Below are 15,048 nucleotides of genomic sequence, written 5' to 3' on the forward strand. Positions count from 1 at the left end.
AGGTCCTAAACTACTCCAACTACAAGGGTATCAAAAGTCTCCATGCCATTGTCAGTGAACTACTTCTATTCCTGAATGAGTGAATTTACTCTGTTCCATATGCACAACAACTCAGGGCTAGACTGTGACTTCAGGCACAATGCTAAGCTAGGGGTTGTGTGTAAGCTGCACCTTCCCAGGAGGTACTATAACCCAGAAACACACCGCTGAGTCACAATTCCTCCGCTGCTTCCGCCTTCCCCTCAGCAGGTGGTAATTTACTGATGGCCATAACCACAAGTGAACTCCTGACTATCCTGGCCGGTAAGATGACAAAGCCAAGGCCCACTCACCTGCTCCAGTTGGGGTGTAAGCAAGCAAGTACCCCTACTTACTCCTGTGTGCTTGCACCCAAAGCCTGAGGAGCCCACGTAGAGGCATAAGGTGGATACTTACTCCATCGACTTCCCTTTGTGCATGCATAGTCCAACTCATAATCAGTGGCATAGCTAGGTGGAGCAAACAGGGGGAGCGGACATAAAGAAAGATGTCACCCGCTTGTGCTCACCGGGCGGCGCTCCGGGTCCTCGGCACCACGGAAGGCCCTCGCCACCGAAGTGCCGCTGGACCCAGAGCACGTGAAGACCCCGCCACCGAAGTGCCGCTGGACCCAGAGCATGTGAAGACCCCGCCACCGAAGTCCCGCTGGACCGGCTGGTGAAGACCCGGAGCACCGCCAGGTGAGTAGAAATTTAAAAAGGCGCCAAAAAATTAAAAAGGCGCCACTTGTGCTCAGTGGGGAAGCGGCCGCTCCCCTCGCTCCCCTCTTAGCTACGCTACTGCTCATAATGTGTCCCAATGACTGGCTTTAACCATTGCATGGATGTATAAGGGCATGCATTTACTCACTTTTCTGTGATTTTTTTTTAAATTCTTAATAGGGAAAAACCTGTCTAATATTCAGTGTGTATTGATTTTAAAGCTACCTAAAATATTCATGCTCCTCAAAGAATTCTCTCTCTTTCTGAATTGCAGAGGCCAGTGTCAAGTTGTCATGGATGTCCTGCTGCCCACGACATTTAACAATCATGTAGCCCTTCCTTAGGGGGACACTGAGATTTCGGACGATGTCAACGACATCGCTCTCAGTTCCTCTGTCGACCAAATCGGGTTTTGTGAGAATCCCTGTGAAGTAACAAAAGAATGATTGTATTTAGAGAGGTGACACACTTTGTAGATGGAAGCACCACTCGTGCTTCCACAGTTAGGACTGAGTTGACTTTTGCATTTAAAACAGGGATCCAATCACTTCATTATATATGCTGTATTTTTCATATCTTTCCCCCCAAAATCACAGCATTTACTCTCTTTTTTAAAAGAATTTACAAGCAAATTGGTTAGTTGATGAATTAAAATTATTTTAAAATGGGTCCTTAAGACATTAACACTTAGTGTCACAGTATCTGATATCCAGAATAATCTCAATAAAGGAACAAAACAGAGTTTTCACCATGAAAGAAAAAAAGACAAATTCTAATGTGTCTTTAAAAATCAGTTTAATCTAATCTGGGGACACTAAAATGCCTCAGTCATAACCATATAGCTTTTCCATGGCGTCACTACAGGTCAGATTTAAGGTTGTTTGCGTGCCTTACCTGTGGATTTCCATACCCTAACATATTTGTATTTCTTCTAAGTGTAACCTTATATCTGAATTTCCTTGGTTTATAATGCTTGGTTTTTGGATAATGACATCAGTGTAATCTTTACTTACTGTAAATTACTGATCTATTCACCCAACCTGAACTCCATCTTAACATAGTTTTAGTCTGGGAATGTACGTGTGTGTATATCATTATCCACACACAGGGCCAGATCCTCAACTGGTATAAATTGGAGTCGCTCCATTGAAACTGAGGATCTGACCCACTGTCTAATATACATCTTTTTGAATACTTGATGTTTACTACCTTATTAATGCATTATGAATGTAGCACACTTGCACCTATGTCCTCTTTCCATAGATTTCTATATACTACACTATATATTTTAAAGAACTTGTGAGGGCCTAAGTGCCATGGAGTGCCCAGGAAAGGAATTCCACATGAGTATATTCTCCCTGGAGAGTCATTAAAAGAAACTCCCAAATGATTCTAGGCTCACAAAGTATCAGAACAGACAATTGCAGGAACATTTTACAGAATAGGATAACACTCATAAATTCAGGGGAAGGGGTTGGTCACTCCTTTAGCCATTTTCCCCTAAAGCAGTTGTGATTTTTTTTGTCTGAAATTCAGATTCTGAAACAAAGCATGGATAGGAAAATCCTGTGTGGATTTCAAATGATAGTAAGCCCATCACCAAAATACAAATCTCTCGTTTTTTTGCTGCTTTCCTAGGATTCTTTTAGCCACCTGGGTAACTGGTAGAAAATGCTCAACCTCTCCAGTGTTTAGTAATAAACATTCTTTGCAAGTACAATGACTTTTCGCACAACACAATCCCATTTTCTTTTTAAATATATGTATCTTTACTTACCTAGAGTTCTCTCCCCCTTAGGATCCACCTCTTTAGCCATTCTTAGGGCCTCTGTAGTTGCAATATCCACATTACTTGGTACAACTACCAGATTTATAGTTTGTTGCTTACAAATATACATTTTAATTAGATTTATGATCTGTAATGAAATAAGAAATGTAATAAAAGTTTATTACTTCACATAGGCTATGGTAGGTAAGTCCTATTACAAGTGGTAGGTTTGGTTCTTCCAGATTTCATAGCTTTCAAAGGAATTTATTTAGCTACCCCCTCCACCTCCTAATGTGCTTATGCCGACGGCATGATTGCCTAGGTGCATTATGGTGTTTTTTCACTTGCCTCAAAGTACTGAGTACTGCCGGAGGCATGGGATAGAACTTAATGGTTCAGTGGTTTGGGTCCAGTACTGCAAAAATCGTGGTCAGATTTGATAGCATATCATTAGTATTACAGATGTGACTATGGGACGAAAACTTACATGAGAATTTCAGAAGAACACAATACAGCCTGAAATCTTATCATCTAAAGGTAAAATTAAACGTGTTAATAAACATATGTAAACATACTGCATTTGACCAACTTGAACAACATTGTTTAAAAGCACAGAATAACATTTATGATAGTCTTTATTGTAATAGGTTTACAAGTCCAAGCAGGTACACTTAGAACTAAACTAGGAATGATTAAGCAACATCAAATTTTAGCTTTTTATGATGCTATTGAAAACTTGAAGACAACAAGTCTCACAATATAACAGTTAGGCCCAGATCCTGAGCTGCAGCTCAGGAAGTGGATGTGTGCAAATGAGTTTAACACACTTGTGTATCCCCTCAGCCTTGGGGCTGGTAGTCAGTGGACTGATACTGAGCATAAATTAGGGTAGCCTCAGAGTTGCTCTATTTTATGCCAGATGCCCATGGCCTCAGAGGACCATGACTCTCAGGGGTTGCTGGGGCATAAGGAAGCCCTGAGCGTGCCATTTTCAGATGTGCACCTTCTTTTCCCATGCATTTAAAATATTGTTTTGAAAGAGACAATGAGAAGTAATTTGCCTCAGTGTAAATGTCAGAGGGTCATTACAAAAATAAAAACATTACATCAAAAATTTCAGTGAAGCCACAGAAAGTAATTTCTGCAGGCTATCGTCCTCATCAGTGTTTGAATCAGACAAGCTTTCTAGAGCATCCTTCTTTCTTCCCCAGAAATGCAGAGTCAACTTTTGGGACACCACTGAGGATGTAAAGATCAGATGCCCTCAGCTCTGGGTGAGTGCAAAAGAGATTTTGAATGGACAGAAAATCTAACAACCACCTTCTCCTTCAATTAGAATAGAGTAGGGAGAGGGAAGGAGGGAAAATAAAAAGGAAAGATGGAGGAGGATTAATGGGGATGGGCAGGAAAGATAGCGGGATTGGTGCCTGGAAAAATGACCTTCCTGGGGGCCAAAAAATCCCTGTAACCAGCTCCGCTGAAACCTCTGCAGGGTGAACGAACGCACATGCACGCACACACACAGTTCCATTAGAGCACAAAGACATTTTCAAACAAACACTCTTGTCTACAGAATCTAGAGTTTTCCCCCTTTTGGTATATGGCACATCCTTCTCAATGCTAGCACTTTCTCCACTAAAACCCTAGTTTGTTATATCTTACTTCTTCTTGGGAAATTACATATCTGTCTGTTCTGTGCCATCATTAAACAGAAGATTATGCAGATCAAGACACCCTAATCTCTTTCGCCATCATTTACCAGTTTCCCAGCCCAGAATTGCTACATACTTTACCTGATTTCCAATGTCTTTTGGCTGATTCCCCACAGCCACCCTCGCAATCCCTGGCAGATCAATCAGTGTCAGATCTGGAACATTCGGGGAGCTAATTTCTAGGGATATTAATTCTTGGCTAATGCCCACTCCTTCACCAGCCATTGCATCCTGGGCTAGAGGATGGAGACACAAAAGCAAAGATTAGACGCTTGTCATGGAATTTAGACTAGAAAATAATGGGGATTAAGAAAAAACCTATTGCTAAATTTATTTCTAGTCTAAATTCCATGACAAGCATCTTCATTTTAGCTTTGAAAGAAGATTTATAAATATAGTATAAAATAATAAAGATTAGTCTTCATTTTTATACCGTAAAGAACAACAATATCCAAGACTTGGCCCAGGGAATAGCAAATATCAGCCCCAAAGAACAGTGGAGTGCTAAACCACAAGCTTGCTGCTAATCTGTCAGTATCCAGCATAAGTGTATGTCTGGTTTGAAGCACAGAGTAGAGCTGGGTGAAATTTTTCACACATTTTTTTAAGCGAGAAATGTAGATTTGGTGACACCAAAACATTTCACAAATTCATGTCAATTTCACAAAATGGTTTCAGCTAAAAATATGTAAAACAAATTTCAAAACAAAACGAACTTCCATTTTATTTCAAAACCATTCAAATGGCTGATATCAAATAAACAAGTTTCGAGTTGGTTGAAATGAAATGTTTTATTTGACCTGAAACAATTTTTTTTCCAATTCACTGACAATTTTCAGTTTGACCCAAAACAAGATTTTTTTTTTTTTTTTTCCAAAATCACCAGTGAACCAATCAATTTGTTATTTGGCCAGCTCAGCAGGGAACCCACTTGCAGATATTACCTATTGTAAGCACTATGCACACTTATGGAGCTATAGGAAAGCATAAGTGATGATAATGTCTTAACTAGGCACAAACATCCAGAACAGAAGAGTGAGAAATCCCCACTTTTTACAATGCCATTGCAAACGCAGGCCTCAATCCTGAAATAAACTCCTGTGCCCACACAGACATCATTGCAGAATCAGGGCCACAAGGAAATACAAGATTCAAAGTATGTTATTGACGTCCCAGGTTACATTTACCTTTCCTTATTTCTTTTTCCACTTCTGAAGGACCATTCAGTTCTTGCTTTATCTCCAAGTAAGTAATTTTTCCTTTCCATTCCTGTGTGTAATGCACTTTCTTCAGTTTGAGCTCTAAAGGACATCTGGTAACAATACCTATCAAATTAAACAAACATAAAGCACTAGTCACGTATGAAGAATGAAACACGTTTCCCTCCTCTTTGGAAGCCACTGAAATACCAGCATATTGTTCTTAGCTTATTTTCAACATGTATCGTACTACTACTGCTTTGCAATTACACAGTAGTAGGGATCAAATGTAATGTTCATTGCAATAGTAGTCTTTCCACTGGAGTTCAAGGACCTCTAGAGTATGCTTTTTGTGCTCTTCATCTGAAGAACTGAAAGCTCATTACATAGGTGTGTAAATATATAGCAGTTATCCCCATTTTGAAGAAAGGGGTACCTGAAGATCAGGGAAGTGAAGTGAGTTGTACAAGGTCACATGAGAAGTCCTTGGCAGAGCTGACAACATAGCCCAGGTTTCCTGCCTTCCAGCCCCATGTTCAGTCTCCCAGATCACAGGCTCCCCTCTCCCCACCATTTCAAAGCAGTCCTCCAGCACCCTTACAGAATAACACACCACTGTGACCCAGGGAAATGTCAGATTTCTGACATGAAAAGCTGAGAGGTAAATTCTTACCACTGCCTCTAGGAAGAGCGACTCCAGACAGGGCTTCTAGAACCGAACTTTTTCCAGAACTCTGGTCTCCAATCACTGCAATCGCTGGCAAAGCCAGGTCCTTTTCTACTCCGAGGGCTCTCAGGGAGTCAATGAGATCAATACAGGGACGAACCTTTTCCTCATACTGACTGCACAAGGAGTGTTCTGCTTTCTGATTTAAAAAAAAAAAAGCGCTTATAAATGGAAGAAGGACCTTGACCTCCAGTTTCAATAAAAGGTCTCTACAAATATAGGCACAGTGTCAGTGATGAGATACTGTGACACCCAGTATTCCATGTTCACCACTTTTATAAGGTTATGATATATTTTGTGCAAAGTATGCCTTGAGGTATCATTTGAACATTCATAATCTGCTGAATATGATTATCCTGTTGAAATATGTGTAGCAACATTATGTATAAAGTTATAAGTTTCTACTGTATGATTCTTACTGCAATATGCTGTAATTCTGGGTAACACTTACAAACCAGTTTCTCAGAGACAAACGCACACTGGCACACCAGCAAGATGTTAAAAAGTGATCACCAGCTTAAGCAGCCATTCTCCAGCACGGGAGAAGGTATAAATAAGAAATTTGCATTTTATCTCAGAGACGGTTCAAACCGCACGCATACAGGAGCCTGTATGTTTGCACCCCAGTGGGAGGAGGGTAATCCTCAAAGAGGGAAGAGGAGTATAAGAATGAGAGACAGTGACTGCCACTGCCATCACCTGTCCTCCTCCTATCTCTCTGCTCACAGCATCAACAAATTCCTGAAAGACATTGAAAAGGGGGAGGGATCTCAGGTTGGAAGGAGACCAAGCCTGTGAAATTTACTGCAGCTTATGGTGAGACAGACTTTTTTGCTTTTATAGTATTACCTTAGTAAAGTAAGGAATTAGCTTGCATTTTTATCTTTTTATTTCTTTTTTAACCAATTTGACTTTTATGCCTCATCACTTGTAATCACTTAAAATCCATCGTTCTAGATCTAATAAACTTGTTTTATTTTGTTTTATCTAAACCAGTGTATGTTAGGATTGAAGTGTTTGGGAACTTCTATTTGAGATAACAAGGCTGGCGCATAACCATTTTCCTTTGTTGAAATGACAGACTATATATGAGCTTGTACTGTCCAGGAGGATACTGAGCAGTAGAAGATGCATATTTCTGGGCAGCCAGCCTAGGACTAAGAATTTGCTGGTGTCACCCTGTACGTAATTCAGGAGTGGCTTGCTTGAAGCATTCCTATAATCCAGTGGGGTCGTTTTGCATGCTAAAAGCTGTGTGTGAGTAGCACCAAGGGGTAGAAGCTAAGCAGTGTAAAAGTCATCCCAGGCTAGAGAACTGGGTGGGGGACGGGGGACGGACAGCTGTCCAACAGTCCAGATTGTACCGTGGAGAATGTCACAGGTACACAGCATTATGCCAGGAGTTTTTTTTGCAGCAGTGTGCTATAAACAGATCTGTAGTAAAAAGAGTGATTGCCACAGTGACGGACACTCTGTGAGACACTAAAATACATAATATTGGGAAGAACTGTGTATTCCATATGTATTGTGAAGAACAAAACCCACATGTCTCAGCATGTCTGGTTGGGAGACTACCTCCCTCCTTGTGCCATCCCTGCTGCAGTTGAAATGTATGGAGGTGCTTCAGCTAGACCCCCTCCACCTCAGGATGAGACAGTGAGGCAGCTGGCAAGGCCTTTTCCACGAGGACCGCTTCTCTTTGAAATGCGCCCTGCTCCTCCCAGCTAATTGGTTCAGAACAGTCTAATCTGTTGATATTCAGAGCATCTTGGAAGGCTCATCTTCTTAAGAGGGCTGGTGAGGCAAGGACGATTGCTCAAGGGGTGGGTGAGGCATGGGGAAAATGGGGGAGTCCTTTTAATCTATTTAATCGTTCTTGTCTGTGAGGTTGCTTTGTGGTTTCTCTTTGTATTGATTCCATTGGTACTAGTGTTTTTAATTACCGTCAGAGATGCCTAATGTAAGAGACCCCGCAGTTACCGGCCTCACACAATCCCCTGCCTGAAAGCCTCCCTGCTCATAAGCCAATAATTATTTTAAGGTATTTCTCTCAAATTCATATTCAATTCAATTCAATTCAAATTCAATTCAAATTCAAAACAACTCCAACTTTGAAGGCTCATATGGAGATTTGGTGGCTTTTTCTCCACCCTTCTCTGATGAGCTTTCCTAACTGACGAGGGACATTATAGAAAGGTGGCACACACTTATTCTAGTGCATTACGCTGCACAGTGAGGGGTTCGAACACTGAGGGGTTCGAAGACCTTTAGGCAACCTTCAGAAGTGCCCACAGTTATCGTCATCTACTAACTATTCAGCTGCCTGAGTGAAATGAGCTGGGGATTGCTGTCCAGTCCCCGACTGGTGTCCACCCCTACAAAAGCGAACATCACGACTGTCACGGATCGGTTCCCTAGTTAGCACTCTCATTGGAGGGGCCTAAGTCGGAATGGCCTTAGAAACTGAATGACTGTTTTACCCTGAGAGGCAGTCCCTGCAGAAAAGGGTTGGGATACTTTGGCAAGGCCTTCTGGGGAAATGTATGTTGCTGCTGTTGGTGCCCACAGGTAACTCTTCTGTGGCTAAAAGCATTTCAGTCACTAGGGCTGTAATTCCAGCACCTTCCACGAGCACTAATAAGAACTGACAATACCGTGCAGTTACTGCACATACCAAAACGGAGATTTTTTTTTTTAAAGCAGATACCCAAAGTGAGCCTGAAGACTCAAGCATTTTCTATGTAGAATTAATTGCATTTCTCCTACACAGCAGGAAAATAGCAAAAGTTATGAAATAACATGCACTGGGACTATTAACAGTTAGAGCTAAATCTGGGCATGCCCAGGGCATGCCCATGTGCTGGGGATGTGCAGGGACAGAGGCCCCCTCCCCCTTCCAGAGCACCCACTTGGGACCCTGGCAGAACACTGAGATTAGTGCTCCTGTGAACAGCAGTAAGAGAAGAGGGATCGCTAGCACAACCGGCACAACTCGAGGGATTGTGACCAGACTGGTTGGTGAGATGGCCAGGGCCCTACCTTCACTATTTGCCCAAGACCTTCTGGTAGCAAGTCCATTGCAACTTATGCTAGCAGGTGCTAGGACTGCTATTCAGCATGCTCCTTTCCCTAGCGCTCCCTGAGGCATTCGGCCTGCATCAGCTCTTCACAAAAGAGAACGTCCCAGAGCTTTTCTGCTTGGAGGCACAGCTCTGCTCCCATCTCCTAAGCTCTCCAGAGAGGAGCATGTACGTATATAGATAATTCTCTCAAACCTGGTCCACTGACAACGAAACCAATGCCCAATACTATACGTGTAGTTAAAAGAGCAGATTTCAGTGGAGCTATGCCCACAATACTAGTTAAAAGAGCAGATTTCAGTGGAGCTATGCCCACAATACACCAGCCAAATATCTGGTCTTGTATTTCATCAAAATGATGGCTGTATAGTCCTTGCAAATTTTAGTGTATGGTCTTCCAAATAGATGTGTGTCGCTCACCTGTGCATTTTTATTCACCTTTGGAGATGGTGGATTTTCCTCTCTCTTGACGCTCTTCCCAGACATCATGCTACACTGGAGTCTTCAGGATGTCTTCCTGGGATAAAAATCAAGTCATTAGGCCATACGGAAAATATGGCCACATTTCATAATCAAAAGAGCATTGTTAATTTAGCTCATATACCAATCTGCTAAGATCTTATTAGGCCAGATACTCAGCTAGTGTAAATTAGGATAGCTCCACTGAAATCAAAACACTAATTTACATCAGCTGAGGGTGGATCTAGCCCATTGTCTCCAACCTTACTGGACTAAAAGAACAGAAGTGGAGTAAATATTTATGTTCTAATTAGTCCTACATAAACTGTTGTTATACAGCATACTTCGTTTTATAAACAAGCTTTTGGGCCTACTGCATGATCTTAGTCCCCCAGAATGATCATGCTTAACCACTGAATAATACTGAGCAACTCTATCCATTATTAGCAGTGTCTTGGGACGATCTTCGGTTCTTTTATTGCTTTCTCCCCATAAGATATAGTAAACTAGGCCAAAATTAGGACCTGTAGTAAGAATCCATATATCAAGATTTATGGTCCACGCAAATACAGTTAACAGCACCAGCCATCATGATCATCAAAAGAAATAAAACATTTACTTTGCAGCTACAAACGGGTTTTTAAAAAAGCTGGAAATACCATAACATTCCTATTAACAAATCTCAGTTTCTTTTGACAAAAAATAATCACACACACATACAAGCCATCACTTGATGCAATAAGGACTAATAAATCTAAAATTCTTAGCTATATTGAGTTATAGCAGTTGAGGATCTGCCCACCTCCCCTCTCTTTTTTTTAAGGAAGCTTACAAAATATATTTCAATATAGTTAGTAAAGAGTTTTTCTCAAACATCCTTAATATACATCATGTTGCCTATTCATTTCACCTAGATTTTCAGAGTTGTTTGCAGTGACTTCTGTGCTATTTCCCTATAATCCAGATTTCTGTCAGATAAGACATTTGCGTTCTCATACAGTAACACCTGCTAACATAAGTAATTACTTAAAGAGAAAGAGAACCTTTACCTGGCTATATGCTAGGACTATTTCAAAACTATTAACTCTTTTAGGGTTGCCAGGCATTCGGTTTTCTACAGGAACGCCCGGTCAAAAAGGCACCCTGTTGGCTCTGGTCGGCACTGCCGTCTGGGCCATTAAAAGTCTGGCCGGCGGCACAGCAGGGGGCCGCGGCTAAGGCAGGCTCCCTATCTGCCCTGGCTCTGTGTGGCTCCTGGAAGCGGCTGCCAGGTCTCTGTGGCCACTAGGCGCGTGGGTGGCCAGGGAGCCTCTGTGCGCTGCCCCCGCCCAAGTGCTGGCTCCGCAGCTCCCATTTGCTGGAACCGTGACCAATGGGAGCTGCAGGGGCAGAGTCTGCTGGCATGAGGGCAGCACACAGAGTCTCCCTGGCCACCCATGCATATGGGCAGTTTCTCTCAAATGCGGACACTGTGGCTGCAGCCACCAAGGGGTTTTCCTGTGGCCACGACAGCCTCCTGCGGGAGGGGGCAAAGCAGTGGCCCCTCCCTGAAGCTCTGAGGGGCAGGCTTCAGCCCCCTCCCCATCAAAAGCCTTGGGGCTCTGGCAGTGGGTTCTGGGCTTCAGCCCTCCCACCCCTGCTCCAGCCATAAGGCTCCGGCTCTGGGCTTCAGCACAGGGTGATGGGGCTTCAGCAGTACAGGCCTTACCTAGCACGGTGGTCAAGAGGCAAGGAGGGGGGTGAGCGGCCACGGAAGGGAGCTTGGGGCGATGGGGGGCTGGGGGAGGCAGCGGGGGCCAGGGGAATCTGTGGAGGCCCAGGGAAGGCAGCGAGAGCAAGGAGCACCAAAATACAACTGTACATTATTTTTATTATTGAGCCTGCAAAAAACCCCTACATAAATAAATTACAATGATTTGGACACGTATATGTGCATATTTATAAGTTTTTCCTAAAGCTAATTAAGTATTTTAGGAAAATTTGTTGGACTGGCCACCAAAAATGTTGTTGTGAAAACCTCTGGTCTAGGGGTCGCAGAGACCTGGGGGCAGCTTCCTGGGAGCCGCAGTAAGCGCACTCTGAATCCCATCCCATAGCAAGGAGTCCCCTCCCAGACCCAAACTCCCTCCCAGACCCTGCATCTCCCCACGTCCCTCCCAACCCCAGCCCTGAACCCCTCATCCCCGGCCCCACCCTAGAGCCCATATTCCCAGCTGGAGCCCTCACTCCCCTGCACCTCAACCCCCTTCCCCAGCCCAGAGTCTCCTCCCACACCCAAACTCCCTCCCAGAGCCCACCCCCTGCAGCCCCCCCAACCCCAGCTCTGAGCCCCCTCCTGCATCCCAAACCCCTCATTCCTGGCCCCACCCCAGAGCCTGCACCTCCAGCCAGAGCCCTCACCCCCCCCCACCCCAACTCCCTTCCCCAGCCTGGTGGGGGAGAGCGAGCAACGGAGTGAGGGGACATGGAGCGAGTGGGTCAGGGGTGTTCGGTTTTGTGCGATTAGAAAGTTGGCCACCCTATGTCTTACTTATCTCCATCCTTCTTTTCTCTGACAGAACTTAGGGAAACTAAACTAACAGCCGAGTGCTAGAATCTTTGACTTCCAAGAATATTACCTTTATAGTTAAGGACCAGTCGTTATCTTTTGCCCTGTATTTTTTAGGCTACTAGCAGACAGGGTACTATTTAAAGCAAAACAGAAAATTTTATATTATTCCAGTGAAACAACCACTACGCATAACACTTTATTCAAACTCTTGCTTCAGAGCCCTACGCAGTGGCTCCTGTACCCTGGGCCGCCCCTCGACATTGTGGTGCCCTACGCAGCTGTGTAGATTGCGTATGGGTAAGGACGGCCCTGCATACCACTGCCAAATGGCTACCTATGTAAAAACCAATCTCTCCTAACAGGACAATTATCGATATGAACTTTTAGGTTATTTTACAAGGGAGGAGAGGTACAAAGAGCTGTGGTAGAAAATAAAGAGTCTCCTACTTACTGACATCTGACTTATTTCAGAAAGTGTGCAACCGACAAAGCGAGCTGTAGCTCACAAAAGCTGATGCTCAAATAAATGTGTTCGTCTCTAAGGTGCTACAAGTCCTCCTGTTCTTTTTGCGGATACAGACTAACATGGCTGCCCCTCTGAAAGCTGTCAGAAATCTAGTGACTGCCATCCAAGCTCTTTTTGGGGTATGCTGAGCTGGCCAGATTCGGATACCAATGACGCCGGGCGGGGGGGGACGCGACTGAACTCAGGTTTCAGAGGGGCAGCCCTGTTAGTCTGTATCCCCAAAAAGAACAGGAGGACTTGTGGCACCTTAGAGAGGAACACATTTATTTGAGCATCAGCTTTCTTGAGCTACAGCCCGCTTCATCGGACGCATGCAGCTGTGCTCCTCTTGCGCTCCCCTGGGGTTAGCACCAGCAGCACCCAGGTCACTGACTCGCCGCCGCTGCCCGGGCAGCGCCGCGCGGAACCGAACCGCGGCAGCCGGCCCCATCGCAGCCCCGCGGTGCCCCGCCCCCAAGCGCTGCCGCGCGCCCAAGGGAAGGCGGCAGTTCCCGCTGGCCACGGCGGTGTCTGCCCGCCTCGGGGTCTTTGCGCGCCCGCCGGGCCTTCGCCCAGGCTCCCCGAACCCCCGGGAGGCGGCGGCGGCGGCAGGGGGAACGAAGCGTGGCCCGCGCACAGCGCGCTGTGGTCCCCCCTGCAGTAGGAGCCCTGCCTCTCTCCAGCCGCCAGGTTACCCAGGCTGCGCGAAACCCTGGGCAGCGGCTCCATCCAGTACCCCTGGGCTCTCCCGTTTCAAAATGCCCGCGCTTCCCCCCCCCCAAGCGTCCTCTTCCCACAGAAACGGCATCCCGCCCCGTAACCCTATGCGACTCGTGGAGATTTTACAATAGCGTGCGTTTGTTTTCGCCGAGCGAGAGAAAAGACTTTTGTACGCACTTACGTCACTTTTGTTTCAGGCTCCCTGGTAGCAGCTCTCTTGCTACCCACATCTGGCTACCAAAAGTAATTCCTCTCTCTTACAATAGAAAAATCACAGCTATCCACACTGCAGTGGTCAGCGATTCATTGAGCAGGAACATAGGAGAAAGCTTCTTACCTGTTTCAGATGCTGGGCTGAAAGGGGACTTCTAATACTCAGATGCTTTGGGCTATATACAGCGCTCATTAGCTCCACCCAACTTCTGTGACACAATTCAGGAGAAATGAAAGAAACCTCAGGAGCTTTTCTGCGATATAATCTTACACGCTAGTGCCTAATTTAAGTGTACAGACATTGCACCGGACAGAAGTGATTTGCAGTTTGTATTTATTATACATAATTAAGGTAGCATGAGGCAACCCTCCCCCCACCCCAACAATATTAAAGATAAATAACTAGGGTCAATTTCTCTTTGATTGAAGATGCTGAGTAGGGTGTCTAATTTTTAATATTTGACTGATCTAGGTCCTAATTCTCCAAATTTACCGTGCATAGGCAGTCCCCTGCATCTTACCAGAGCTCCACTAAAGTTCAAGAGACTCTTCATGGGCACAGGAGTTATAAAGTATGTGGATGCTGCAATCACAAGGTGATTTGGGAATTACACCTCCCTGCCTCTGTGTAGACAGACCCTTAAGTGTGTATTGCATGTTCTACTCCAGCTGTCCACTTCACACCTGCCTTCTCAGAGCCTAGATATGCCACTGTTGCTGCTGTTGAGCAGTTCCAGTGAAGTCAATAGACCAGTTTAGGTCATACAGTACAGTTTACACGAGCAAGGGATGGGAGCAAAATTGGGAACGAGATTTTCAGTGGGATTTATGCTTCTCAGGGTATGTCTACACTAGGAAATTAGGTCAAATTTATAGAAGTCGATTTTTATAGAAGCGATTTTATACAATCAATTGTGTGTGTCCCCCACTAAGTGCAGTAAGTCGGCGGAGTGCGTCCACAGTACTGTGGCTAGTGTCGACTTTCGGAGCGTTGCACTGTGGGTAGCTATCCCACAGTTCCTGCAGTCTCTGCCGCCCATTGGAATTCTGGGTTAAACTCCCAATGCCTGATGGGGCAAAAACATTGTCGCGGGTGGTTTTGGGTACATGTCATCAATCACCCCTCCCTCCATGAAAGCAACGGCAGACAAACATTTCACGCCTTTTTTCCATGTGGACGCCGTACTGCTTTCAGCAGACGGTGCAGTAGGACTGCAAACCATCGTCATCCACCACTTCCGCTGCAACTCTGCTCTCCTGCAGACACCATACCATGACAAACGTGCAGCCTGCTCAGCTCAGCTCACCGACAGCGCCACTGTTGTGTCCTGGTGCTGCTGGCAGCAGACAGTGCAGTAGGCCTGCTAACCATCC

General features: G+C 44.9%; 1 protein-coding gene across 5 annotated transcripts in view; it reads right to left on the reverse strand.

Moving 5' to 3' along the window:
• Window positions 1-13,878, reverse strand: part of LOC102941119 (interferon-induced GTP-binding protein Mx1) — a 29,370-nt gene extending 15,492 nt beyond the window's left edge. The window contains exons 1-7 of one of the 5 annotated variants that reach the window (XM_037903764.2): window positions 13,799-13,878; window positions 9,665-9,743; window positions 6,093-6,285; window positions 5,408-5,545; window positions 4,302-4,456; window positions 2,518-2,656; window positions 966-1,164 (exon numbers count right to left, since the gene is read on the reverse strand). In XM_037903764.2, the coding sequence (XP_037759692.1) occupies window positions 966-1,164; window positions 2,518-2,656; window positions 4,302-4,456; window positions 5,408-5,545; window positions 6,093-6,285; window positions 9,665-9,715 (875 nt within the window). In that variant the 5' untranslated portion in view covers window positions 9,716-9,743; window positions 13,799-13,878. Of the gene's footprint in view, window positions 1-965; window positions 1,165-2,517; window positions 2,657-4,301; window positions 4,457-5,407; window positions 5,546-6,092; window positions 6,286-9,646; window positions 9,744-12,303; window positions 12,325-13,642 lie in introns of those variants that run through there. The other 4 variants (XM_037903738.2, XM_037903747.2, XM_037903773.2 and 1 more) reach the window with 4 other exon arrangements.
• Window positions 13,879-15,048: the final 1,170 nt, after the last annotated feature.

Source organism: Chelonia mydas, chromosome 1 (assembly GCF_015237465.2).
Source record: "Chelonia mydas isolate rCheMyd1 chromosome 1, rCheMyd1.pri.v2, whole genome shotgun sequence".
In the NCBI taxonomy this organism is placed as follows: Eukaryota; Metazoa; Chordata; order Testudines; family Cheloniidae; genus Chelonia; species Chelonia mydas.